The sequence below is a fragment of the Symphodus melops genome (genome assembly GCF_947650265.1).
Source record: "Symphodus melops genome assembly, chromosome: 2".
NCBI lineage: Eukaryota > Metazoa > Chordata > Actinopteri > Labriformes > Labridae > Symphodus > Symphodus melops.
Genome location: NC_136692.1, coordinates 243,079 through 255,578, shown reverse-complemented (window position 1 = coordinate 255,578; position 12,500 = coordinate 243,079). Strand labels below are relative to the sequence as shown.

Sequence of the window (12,500 nt, the reverse complement as noted above, 5' to 3'; positions counted from 1 at the left end):
TCTGGTCCCCACGCTGCTCTCTCCTGAGAACCTGGTGGAGAAGGAGATCGGAGGAGTGAAGATCACCTGCAGAGACCTGCTGCACTACTTCAAAGTGAGTCCACGCCCACGGGCTGACCACCCTCTGAGGGGGAAATACGGCGAGCTGCTGGTTCACGTCTCGTCATGCGTCTGTTGTGTTTTCAGGCCTACATGAAGATCTATCAGGGAGAGGAGCTCCCCCACCCAAAGTCCATGCTGCAGGTAAGACCATCAGCTCCCCCTGCTGGACGCTTCACAGCACTGCATGTCTGAAACAGGAACTCTAACATCTGTTAGGATGTGATCTGTTAACAGTTGTCCATGTTGTCTCCTCCGTTACCTAGGCAACAGCTGAAGCCAATAACCTTGCAGCCGTAGCGGGAGCCAAAGACGTGTATAACAAAAGCATGGAGCAGGTAAACTCATCACTTCCTGTTTTTTAAAGGAAGTAAACAAACATGACTTTCTATCTAAAAGTCCTGAGATTAGTTTTTATCTTTGAACTGTTTTATTTTTGTGAAATATATAATATTTGTATTTTTTTTGAGAGAGGTAAACCGGTCACTCGGACAGGAAGTCTTTTTCTGATTGGTTTAAATCCGTCTTTCGCGTAGGTATGTGGCGGGGACAAACCCTACATCTCGCCGTTGGAGCTTGAGCGCCGCCACACGGAGCTGCGACAGGCGTCAGTGCGACACTTCCGCTCAGTGAAGAAGATGGGCGGGGAGGATTTCTGCCGGCGTTACCAGGAGCAGCTGGAGGCGGAGCTTGACGAGGCGTACGCCAACTTCAGCAAACACAACGACGGGAAAAACATCTTCTATGCGGCGCGGACGCCTGCCACGCTGTTTGCCGTCATGTTCGTCATGTATGTGGCGTCCATGGTCACCGGCTTTGTGGGCATCAACACGGTGGCTACGATGTGTAACCTGGTGATGGGAGCGGCGCTGACGGCGCTCTGCATCTGGGCTTATGTTAAATACTCTGGGGAGTTCCGAGAAGTAGGCGGAGTCATCGACCAGGTGGCAGAAACTCTATGGGAACAGGTGAGCGGACGCTGACCCTGACCCCTGACCCCTAACCCCTAACCCTGACCCCTAAACTCTGTGGGAACAGGTGAGCGGACGCTGACCCTGACCCCTGACCCGTAACCCCTAACCCTGACCCCTAAACTCTGTGGGAACAGGTGAGCGGACGCTGACCCTGACCCCTGACCCCTAACCCTGACCCCTAAACTCTGTGGGAACAGGTGAGCGGACGCTGACCCTGACCCCTGACCCCTAACCCTGACCCCTAAACTCTGTGGGAACAGGTGAGCGGACGGTCTGATGGTGTGAAGGCTGCTGTGTTTGTAAAGTTAGTTTTTCTCCCTTCATCTCTTCTTCTTGTTTCCTTCCATATGTCAACGGGCCGCGGCGTGTTCATTAAAGCGTGCTTACAGTTTGCAGCTCCCTGCTCATGATTGGCTCACTGTGGGTGGGAGTTTGTAAGCAGCTTTTTTTCTAATTGAGGCTTCACGGGCTCCGTAACTTAACAAACTAGACAAACACAGTTGAGAGAAACTGGACAGGAAGTTGTCCTGAACACTGCAAAGTTATTAGTGATGTCACAGCTTCCTGTGTGCGTCCTCCTCTTCCTCTAATCTCTTTTCTTTTCTCTCTTGATGCTTCCAGAGGACTCCACGAAAGGTGAGCAATGAGGACTTTAAATCACCTGTCCTTTACTTTGGTATCACTCAATATTAAGATGAAGCAGAGTTGTTACTGAGCAGTCTGAACTTAAAATAAAGAGACTTCCACGTCCTGTGAGTAAACACAGGATCTCCTCTGCTTCTTATAGCCACTTTTATTTCAAGAAGTATTATATTAAGTATTCATATGCGGGGTAACTGAGTCTCATCAGAGTAATGTGGTATAGCTGAGTATCATCGGAGTAATGTGTAACGGATCATTGTCGGAGTAATGTAGTATAACTGAATATCGTCAGAGTAATGTTATATAGCTGAGTATCATCAGAGCAATGTGGTGTAACTAAGTATCTCCAGGGCAATGTAGCATAACTCGGTATCATCAGAGTAATGTTATATAACTGGGTATCATCAGAGTGATGTAGTGTAACTGAGTATTGTCAGAGTGATGTGGTGTAACCGAGTATCGTCAGAGTAATGTGGTGTAACCGAGTATCGTCAGAGTAATGTGGTGTGACCGAGTATCGTCGGCGCAATGCGGTGTGACCGAGTATCGCCGGCGTAATGCGGTGTAACCGAGTATTGCCGGAGTAATGTGGTGCAGCTGAGTATCGGCGGAGTAATGCGGTGTGACAGAGTATCGTCGGAGTAATGTGATGTGACCGAGTATTGCCGGAGTAATGCAGTGTAGCTGAGTATCATCAGAGTAATGTGTTATAACTGGGTATCGTCAGAGTAATGGGGTGCAGCCGAGTATCGTCAGAGTAATGTGATGTGACAGAGTATCGTCGGAGTAATGTGATGTGACAGAGTATCGTCGGAGTAATACGGTATAACCGATGATACTCAGCTACACCGCATTACTCCGGCGATACTCAGAGTAATGTGGTGTGACTGAGTATAGTCAGAGTAATGTGGTGTAACTGAGTATAGTCAGAGTAATGTGGTGTAACTGAGTATCATCAGAGTAATGTGGTGTAGCTGAGTATAGTCAGAGTAATGTGGTGTAACTGAGTATCATCAGAGTAATGTGGTGTAACTGAGTATCGTCAGAGTAATGTGGTGTAACAGAGTATAGTCAGAGTAATGTGGTGTAACTGAGTATAGTCAGAGTAATGCGGTGTGACCGAGTATCGTCGGCGTAATGCGGTGTGACCGAGTATCGCCGGCGTAATGCGGTGTAACCGAGTATTGCCGGAGTAATGTGGTGTAACCGAGTATTGCCGGAGTAATGTGGTGCAGCTGAGTATCGGCGGAGTAATGCGGTGTGACAGAGTATCGTCGGAGTAATGTGATGTGACCGAGTATTGCCGGAGTAATGTGGTGTAACCGCATATCGCCGGAGTAATGCGGTGTAACCGAGTATCGCCGGAGTAATGTGGTGCAGCTGAGTATCGTCGGAGTAATGCGGTGTGACAGAGTATCGGCGGAGTAATGTGATGTGACCGAGTATCGCCGGAGTAATGCGGTGTAGCTGAGTATCATCAGAGTAATGTGCTATAACTGGGTATCGTCGGAGTAATGGGGCGCAGCTGAGTATCGTCAGAGTAATGTGATGTGACAGAGTATCGTCGGAGTAATGTGGTGTAACTGAGTATCGTCAGAGTAATGTGGTGTAGCTGAGTATAGTCAGAGTAATGTGGTGTAACTGAGTATCATCAGAGTAATGTGGTGTAACTGAGTATCATCGGAGTAATGTGGTGTAACTGAGTATCGTCGGAGTAATGTGGTGTAACCGGGTATCGCCGGCGTAATGCGGTGTGACCGAGTATCGTCGGCGTAATGCGGTGTGACCGAGTATCGTCGGCGTAATGCGGTGTGGCCGAGTATCGTCGGCGTAATGCGGTGTGGCCGAGTATCGTCGGCGTAATGCGGTGTGACCGAGTATCGCCAGAGTAATGCGGTGTAACCGCATATCGCCGGAGTAATGCGGTGTAACCGAGTATCGCCGGAGTAATGTGGTGCAGCTGAGTATCGTCGGAGTAATGCGGTGTGACAGAGTATCGTCGGAGTAATGTGATGTGACCGAGTATAGGCGGAGTAATGTGGTGTAACTGAGTAGCGTCAGAGTAATGTGGTGTAACTGAGTATAGTCAGAGTAATGTGGTGTAACCGAGTATAGTCAGAGTAATGTGGTGTAACCGAGTATCGTCAGAGTAATGTGGTGTAACCGAGTATCGTCAGAGTAATGTGGTGTAACTGAGTATAGTCAGAGTAATGTGGTGTAACTGAGTATAGTCAGAGTAATGTGGTGTAACTGAGTATAGTCAGAGTAATGTGGTGTAACTGAGTATAGTCAGAGTAATGTGGTGTAACCGAGTATCGTCAGAGTAATGTGGTGTAACTGAGTATAGTCAGAGTAATGCTAAATCCTGACACTGTGAAAATGAGCTGTTAAAGACTCTTCCTCTCTCCTCTTCCTCTTAGGTGTTCTCCAAACTCTTCGAAGTCGTTCGGAGTAAAGTCCCGCTGGCAAGCCTCATCGCAACGCCACGGACCCGGCTCACCTCCAACAACAACGTGAAGAAGAAAAACTAGCAGCACGCCTCCTTTGTCACCTTTACCCCCCCCCCCCCCTGCTCGATTTGAGATGTTTTTAGGACAGTTTGAAACATTGAAATCATTTATTGTTCTCTGACTGTAGAAGGTTCCTCGCTGCAGGAGCCTCCATAGACCCAGATGAAGCAGTGTGATGTATATTACTTGTCAGTGGGCGGGTTAAGGTATTTATTTGTGGGCGGGGCCATTATTCTATCACTGGGTGTCATTCCAGGTGTGTGTTCACCTGTCGACATTAATGATTCCATTTTATGTGAATGTACAAGTGAAGAGCATGACCACAGACCCTCCTCCTTCCCATCTGCTTCTGATGTGGGCGGAGTCTAGAGGATGAGGAGGAGGTGTCCTGACCAAAGTTTACAGCTTTACTCAAACAAGAAAGATGACTGACAGCTGGCTTTCAGGGAAGAGTGTCCAGTTTCTTACAACTCACTGACTGATTATCAGACAGCAGCTGCGTGAGGAGTTCTCTGCGTGAGGAGTTCTCTGTGTGAGGAGTTCTCTGCGTGAGGAGTTCTCTGTAGGAGGAGTTCTCTGTGTGAGGAGTTCTCTGTATGAGGAGTTCTCTGTAGGAGGAGTTCTCTGCGTGAGGAGTTCTCTGTATGAGGAGTTCTCTGTGTGAGGAGTTCTCTGTAGGAGGAGTTCTCTGTAGGAGGAGTTCTCTGCGTGAGGAGTTCTCTGCGTGAGGAGTTCTCTGCGTGAGGAGTTCTCTGTGTGAGGAGTTCTCTGCATGAGGAGTTCTCTGTAGGAGGAGTTCTCTGTGTGAGGAGTTCTCTGTATGAGGAGTTCTCTGTGTGAGGAGTTCTCTGTGTGAGGAGTTCTCTGTGTGAGGAGTTCTCTGTATGAGGAGTTCTCTGTGTGAGGAGTTCTCTGTAGGAGGAGTTCTCTGTAGGAGGAGTTCTCTGTGTGAGGAGTTCTCTGCGTGAGGAGTTCTCTGCGTGAGGAGTTCTCTGTGTGAGGAGTTCTCTGCGTGAGGAGTTCTCTGCGTGAGGAGTTCTCTGCGTGAGGAGTTCTCTGTGTGAGGAGTTCTCTGCGTGAGGAGTTCTCTGTGTGAGGAGTTCTCTGTGTGAGGAGTTCTCTGCGTGAGGAGTTCTCTGTGTGAGGAGTTCTCTGTGTGAGGAGTTCTCTGTATGAGGAGTTCTCTGTATGAGGAGTTCTCTGCGTGAGGAGTTCTCTGTATGAGGAGTTCTCTGTGTGAGGAGTTCTCTGCGTGTCAGACAGCAGCTTAGTAAAAGTTCTTGTGCAGAACAGCACGAGTTAGTTTGACTCCAGGACGGTTGAAGTGTAAGAAACTACATTTCCCTGTAAGAAACTACATTTCCCTGGAGCCAGCAGAGCCTTGAAGTAGCGTCACTGACTGTAGGAGGTGTTATTGGACCACACTTGATTCTTTTATTTTGAAAGTATCCGTTATAATCATGTTGTTTTCATTTCACTGTGTTCTAAGTTCAGGTCCATTAGGGACTACTTTTTGACCGACGCACGTTTATCCTTCCACCACGGCTGCACAAACCTTTTCACACCTGGAGACGTGATTCATGTTTCCCTGCTCGTCTCCGGGTCACAGCGGCACGTTTGGGTAAAGTGTCGGCCCGCGGCGGTGAAACGGGCTCCTCTCACGTCCAGGTGTAGAAATACAGCCGAGCTCTGGATCAAGTTCTCAGTGTTTCCACATGAAGTCGTCATGACGACGACCACGACCACGACCATTCAATAAAGATTTTAAATGTTTACTTCTACACATTCTGAGACCTGGAGAACATCCTCCTCTCCTCCTCTTTATCCTCCTCTTCCTCTCCTCCTCTTCTCCTCCTCTTCCTCTCCTCCTCTTTATCCTCCTCTTTATCCTCCTCCTCTTCTCCTCCTCTTTATCCTCCTCTTCCTCTTCTCCTCTTTATCCTCCTCTTCCTCTTCTCCTCTTTATCCTCCTCTTCCTCTCCTCCTCTTTATCCTCCTCTTCCTCTTCTCCTCGTCTTGTTTTTAAAGTACCTGTAAAGGTTGTTACAGAACGACTTCACTGACCCCCCCCCCCCCCCCCCGGGTCAAAGGTCACCGCGCTGTGCTGTGTCAGCGTCACTCTCACATGTATGAAGATATACAAATATAAATATAACTTTTATACAACCTTTTTGTAGCTGGAGGGTGGCGAGCCTCGTGGTCACGGGTGGCGAGCCTCGTGGTCACGGGTAGCAGACGCTCGTGGTTACAGGGGGCGGAGCAGAGTACGCTCTCTGGATATAAAGGAATGCTCTCGTGATGTGTGGATATGTCTAATAAATTCTTTTTTTATATACATTTGTAAATGTAATCCAACATGAGCACTGCGGCGCCCCCTGCTGGTAAACTGTTTATAATCTGGATCTTTCTTTTCTTTCGTTGCATTTGAAAGTTATTTTTTCGTTAATTTATTTTTCAGTATGATATTAAACCAAACTACAAACACAAACGGCTGCTTCGTCCTTCTTTACACCAGGAAATGTTCCAAAGGCTTCGAGACTGAGCAGGGTGCAGTTACACTGAGAAACCAGCAGGTGAGACCTCCAGACTGATGCTGGTTTAAAAACTGTTAGAGGAGCAGGAAGCGTCGTAGTCCGACACCAGACCACTCCAAGACCGAGAGGAGACCAGGACATAGAGAACGAGTCAGGACCAAGACCAGGGCCCGGCACATCCAAGATCAAGACAAAGAGAGTCAAGACCAGGACCCAGACATGGAGATCAAAACTGTAGCAAGACCACAATGACATCGAACAGGACTAGGAACATGGGTACATGTGGTCCACGCCTGAATCAACCTGGACCTGGAACCTTTTTGTGCTTAAAATGATTCCCACAGAGCTTAAAGATATGTTTTATATGGAGCTTTAATAATGTTTTATATGGAGCTTTAATAATAATACATGTTTTATATGGAGCTTTAATAATAATGTTTTATATGGAGCTTTAATAATAATGTTTTATATGGAGCTTTAATAATGTTTTATATGGAGCTTTAATAATAATACATGTTTTATATGGAGCTTTAATAATAATGTTTTATATGGAGCTTTAATAATAATGTTTTATATGGAGCTTTAATAAAGTTTTATATGGAGCTTTAATAATAATACATGTTTTATATGGAGCTTTAATAATAATGTTTTATATGGAGCTTTAATAATACATGTTTTATATGGAGCTTTAATAATGTTTTATATGGAGCTTTAATAATAATACATGTTTTATATGGAGCTTTAATAATAATGTTTTATATGGAGCTTTAATAATAATAATGTTTTATATGGAGCTTTAATAATAATACATGTTTTATATGGAGCTTTAATAATAATACATGTTTTATATGGAGCTTTAATAATAATACATGTTTTATATGGAGCTTTAATAATAATACATGTTTTATATGGAGCTTTAATAATAATACATGTTTTATATGGAGCTTTAATAATAATACATGTTTTATATGGAGCTTTAATAATAATACATGTTTTATATGGAGCTTTAATAATAATACATGTTTTATATGGAGCTTTAATAATAATGTTTTATATGGAGCTTTAATAATAATACATGTTTTATATGGAGCTTTAATAATACATGTTTTATATGGAGCTTTAATAATAATGTTTTATATGGAGCTTTAATAATAATATATGTTTTATATGGAGCTTTAATAATAATACATGTTTTATATGGAGCTTTAATAATAATACATGTTTTATATGGAGCTTTAATAATAATGTTTTATATGGAGCTTTAATAATAATACATGTTTTATATGGAGCTTTAATAATACATGTTTTATATGGAGCTTTAATAATAATGTTTTATATGGAGCTTTAATAATAATGTTTTATATGGAGCTTTAATAATACATGTTTTATATGGAGCTTTAATAATACATGTTTTATATGGAGCTTTAATAATACATGTTTTATATGGAGCTTTAATAATACATGTTTTATATGGAGCTTTAATAATGATGTTTTATATGGAGCTTTAATAATAATACATGTTTTATATGGAGCTTTAATAATAATACATGTTTTATATGGAGCTTTAATAATAATGTTTTATATGGAGCTTTAATAATAATAATGTTTTATATGGAGCTTTAATAATAATGTTTTATATGGAGCTTTAATAATAATATATGTTTTATATGGAGCTTTAATAATAATACATGTTTTATATGGAGCTTTAATAATAATACATGTTTTATATGGAGCTTTAATAATGTTTTATATGGAGCTTTAATAATAATACATGTTTTATATGGAGCTTTAATAATAATGTTTTATATGGAGCTTTAATAATAATACATGTTTTATATGGAGCTTTAATAATAATACATGTTTTATATGGAGCTTTAATAATAATAATGTTTTATATGGAGCTTTAATAATAATACATGTTTTATATGGAGCTTTAATAATGTTTTATATGGAGCTTTAATAATAATGTTTTATATGGAGCTTTAATAATACATGTTTTATATGGAGCTTTAATAATACATGTTTTATATGGAGCTTTAATAATACATGTTTTATATGGAGCTTTAATAATAATACATGTTTTATATGGAGCTTTAATAATAATATATGTTTTATATGGAGCTTTAATAATAATACATGTTTTATATGGAGCTTTAATAATGTTTTATATGGAGCTTTAATAATAATAATGTTTTATATGGAGCTTTAATAATAATACATGTTTTATATGGAGCTTTAATAATAATACATGTTTTATATGGAGCTTTAATAATAATACATGTTTTATATGGAGGGGGGCGGAGCAGTCTTTCTGATCTTATTGATCCTCTCTGGAGATGAATGTATTGATTGTGTTTGGACATTTTTAACACCAACATGAACATTTGGACAAGTTAGTGATAATAGCAACATAAATGTAAGAAGCTATTATAAATTGTTTTATGGTAATATCCTACACTTGAGTTATAAATGTTTAAAAAGATCTTTTTAAAGCTGTTTTGTTGATGTTAGCTGAATATATGATGTTATTATTATGGGATGTTACATGTGAGAAGCTGCCAAAGACCGTGATGGAGCACTTCTACACTGTCATCATGGAGTCCATCCTGCCCTCCTCCATCATGTATCATCCGCTCTGCAGTCCACCATGTGTCCACAGGGTGGCAGCAGACCTCCTGTCCGTGTCTCCTGTGTTTGTATGGACAGCTCGCTCTTCTCTCCATCATGAAGGAGACAGATCTCTGAGAGAGACGCGCTTCGATTGGCTGGCCCGAGACTCCGCCTTCAGACGCCACTGTGTTCCTGCAGCCGGAGGAGGAGAGGAGAGGGGGAGGAGGAGAGGAGGAGGTTTAAAACCAGGAGGAGGAGGTTTAAAACCAGGAGGAGGAGGTTTAAAGAGGAGGAGAGGAAGAGGAGGAGAGGAAGAGAAGGTTTAAAGAGGAGGAGAGGAAGAGGAGGAGAGGAAGAGAAGGTTTAAAGAGGAGGAGAGGAAGAGGAGAGGGGGAGGAGGAGAGGAGGTTTAAAACCAGGAGGAGGAGGTTTAAAACCAGGAGGAGGAGAGGAAGAAGAGGAGGAGAGGAAGAGGAGGAGAGGAAGAGGAGGTTTAAAGAGGAGGAGAGGAAGAGAAGGTTTAAAGAGGAGGAGAGGAAGAGGAGGAGAGGAAGAGAAGGTTTAAAGAGGAGGAGAGGAAGAGAAGGTTTAAAGAGGAGGAGAGGAAGAGGAGAGGGGGAGGAGGAGAGGAGGTTTAAAACCAGGAGGAGGAGGTTTAAAACCAGGAGGAGGAGAGGAAGAAGAGGAGGTTTAAAGAGGAGGAGAGGAAGAGGATGTTTAAAACAGTCGTGCTGATTTTAGTTGTGAATGAAGAGAGTATTAGTGAGGTCACAGTGTAGGGGCGGAGTCTATGGTTTAGGGGCGGAGTCTATGGTTTAACAGCAGTGTGTGTTTTTGGATTGCTCCCCAGGGATTAATAAAGTTTTTGAATTGAATTTTAAATCCAGATCAGAACGAATGAGTCCACTTCATATCCGGTCCGTGTCCTCGGGGTTCCTTCATATCCGGTCCGTGTCCTCGGGGTTCCTTCATATCCGGTCCGTGTCCTCGGGGTTTGGTTATTTAAATGTGTTTGTTGACTGTGTTGTTGTTTGTTTGTTGACAATCTGTCAAATTAAATTAACTCACCACGATGTGACCGGATGTGGATGTTTAGTTTACCAAAATAAAGTAAAATGTCCACAGGATGTAAATGAATGAAATAATTAAAACAGGGTCACGTGGTGAGGAGCAGCTGAGGATTCTGGGATATTTGGAGGATGACGAGGAGGGAGGAGCTGTGACGTCATAGCTGAGCGTTTCCTTTACTGTAGCAGCTCCGCATTGCTGCTGTTTGATAAAACACCGGCAGCTCTTCCTCTTCCTCCTCTTCCTCTCTCTCTCTCTCTCTCTCTCTCTCTCTCTCTCTCTCTCTCCCCCCCTCTCTCTCTCTCTCTCTCCATGCGGGCGGCTCTCTCCGGATCCTCCGTACACACCGGGCCTTCCTGCAGCCGCCGCCCCGGCCTGCCTCTCCCTCCGGCCGGCGGAGCCTCCAGCTGAGCCCCGCTGAGGAGGCCTGTGGCCGGGGAGAGATGCTCCTCCCGGCCTGAGGCTGCAGACATGTCGGGCAGGATGCCTCTGACCCCGGTCAGCGAGCAGGTCAGTGTGAGGATGCTTTAATATGTGAGGACTCGGACGACTTGTTCATGTTCTTCACAGGTCCGAGTCTGAGCTGTCTGGTCCCTTTAAATGAACGTTAAACAGCCGAACCCGTCTGAGCTCTCTGATTGGCTGCTCACACGCACGTTAGCGGCCGTGTTGTGTTCACGTGATCACTTCACCTCAGAGGTCACTGGAGGACTAAAGGGTCATTGACCTGCAGGAGGCGCTACATGCCCTTTACGACAGGCTTCATAGTTGTCCCCTAATTAGCATAATTCGGGGCGGGGCTGGGTTGGCGTGTTGTAGCTGTTTGTGAGGAGGTTTTTGTGTTAGAAGGGGCGTGGCTTAATACAGCAGCGGCCTGCGGCGGGACGTCCTGCTCACGCTCTCTCCTCGGCGCTCGATAATCTCCCCGAGCAGCAGCCCGCCACGACCACCATCTTTGACAAACATGGCGACCGTCCTTTGTAATGGCGCTCTGACAGAAAGGGCGGGGAGTGTCAATCTGTGGTCGACCTTCGTGATGATGTGATTCCAGACTGAAACTGGTTCGTGGTTGTGAACTCCTTAAGATCTTCATCCTGTCCGTTTCTGTGTTTTTCAGCCAAAATCTTCGACGGCCTCCCAGATCCACCGGCCCGCCCACAAATCAGCGAGCCGCCACAGTGTGGCGCCATGTCGCAGCTCTGCGTCGTCCTCGGCAGACGAGCAGCCACATGTTGGAAACTACCGACTGATGAAGACCATCGGAAAGGGAAACTTCGCCAAAGTCAAACTGGCCCGCCACACTCTCGACGGGCCGAGAGGTGAGGACACGCCCCCCGCAGCCTTCTTATTGGCTGTTTGTTGTTTAGTACGAACTCTCACCCAGATGTGACATCACAAGATGATCAAGGATCTGAACGGCTCAACGTGAAGGACCTCCAATGAACTCGACCTCAGGGGGTCTCAGGTGATGGTCGTGGTCAGCACTGGCGTGTTTCTAACAGCAGGGGGTCTCAGGTGATGGTCGTGGTCAGCACTGGCGTGTTTCTAACAGCAGGGGGTCCTCAGGGTGATGGTCGTGGTCAGCACTGGCGTGTTTCTAACAGCAGGGGGTCTCAGGTGATGGTCGTGGTCAGCACTGGCGTGTTTCTAACAGCAGGGGTCTCAGGTGATGGTCGTGGTCAGCACTGGCGTGTTTCTAACAGCAGGGGGGTCTCAGGTGATGATGAAGGTCGTGGTCAGCACTGGCGTGTTTCTAACAGCAGGGGGTCTCAGGTGATGATGAAGGTCGTGGTCAGCACTGGCGTGTTCTAACAGCAGGGGGTCTCAGGTGATGATGAAGGTCGTGGTCAGCACTGGCGTGTTTCTAACAGCAGGGGGTCTCAGGTGATGAAGGTCGTGGTCAGCACTGGCGTGTTTCTAACAGCAGGGGGTCTCAGGTGATGATGAAGGTCGTGGTCAGCACTGGCGTGTTTCTAACAGCAGGGGTCTCAGGTGATGATGAAGGGTCGTGGTCAGCACTGGCGTGTTCTAACAGCAGGGGTCTCAGGTGATGATGAAGGTCG

The 12,500-nt window shown here is 44.9% G+C and overlaps 1 protein-coding gene across 3 annotated transcripts in view; it reads left to right on the top strand.

Moving 5' to 3' along the window:
* The window catches only part of LOC306820204 (atlastin-2), a 16,196-nt gene extending 11,446 nt beyond the window's left edge, over positions 1–4,750 (top strand). For 2 of the 3 annotated variants that reach the window (XM_079337973.1, XM_079337971.1), the window contains exons 9-14: positions 1–94; positions 187–243; positions 366–437; positions 636–1,067; positions 1,695–1,709; positions 4,136–4,750. The exon at positions 1–94 is cut by the window's left edge and continues 34 nt beyond it. In XM_079337973.1, the coding sequence (XP_079194099.1) occupies positions 1–94; positions 187–243; positions 366–437; positions 636–1,067; positions 1,695–1,709; positions 4,136–4,246 (781 nt within the window). In that variant the 3' untranslated portion in view covers positions 4,247–4,750. The remainder of the gene's footprint in view (positions 95–186; positions 244–365; positions 438–635; positions 1,068–1,694; positions 1,710–4,135) is intronic. The other variant, XM_079337972.1, reaches the window with a different exon arrangement.
* Positions 4,751–12,500: the final 7,750 nt, after the last annotated feature.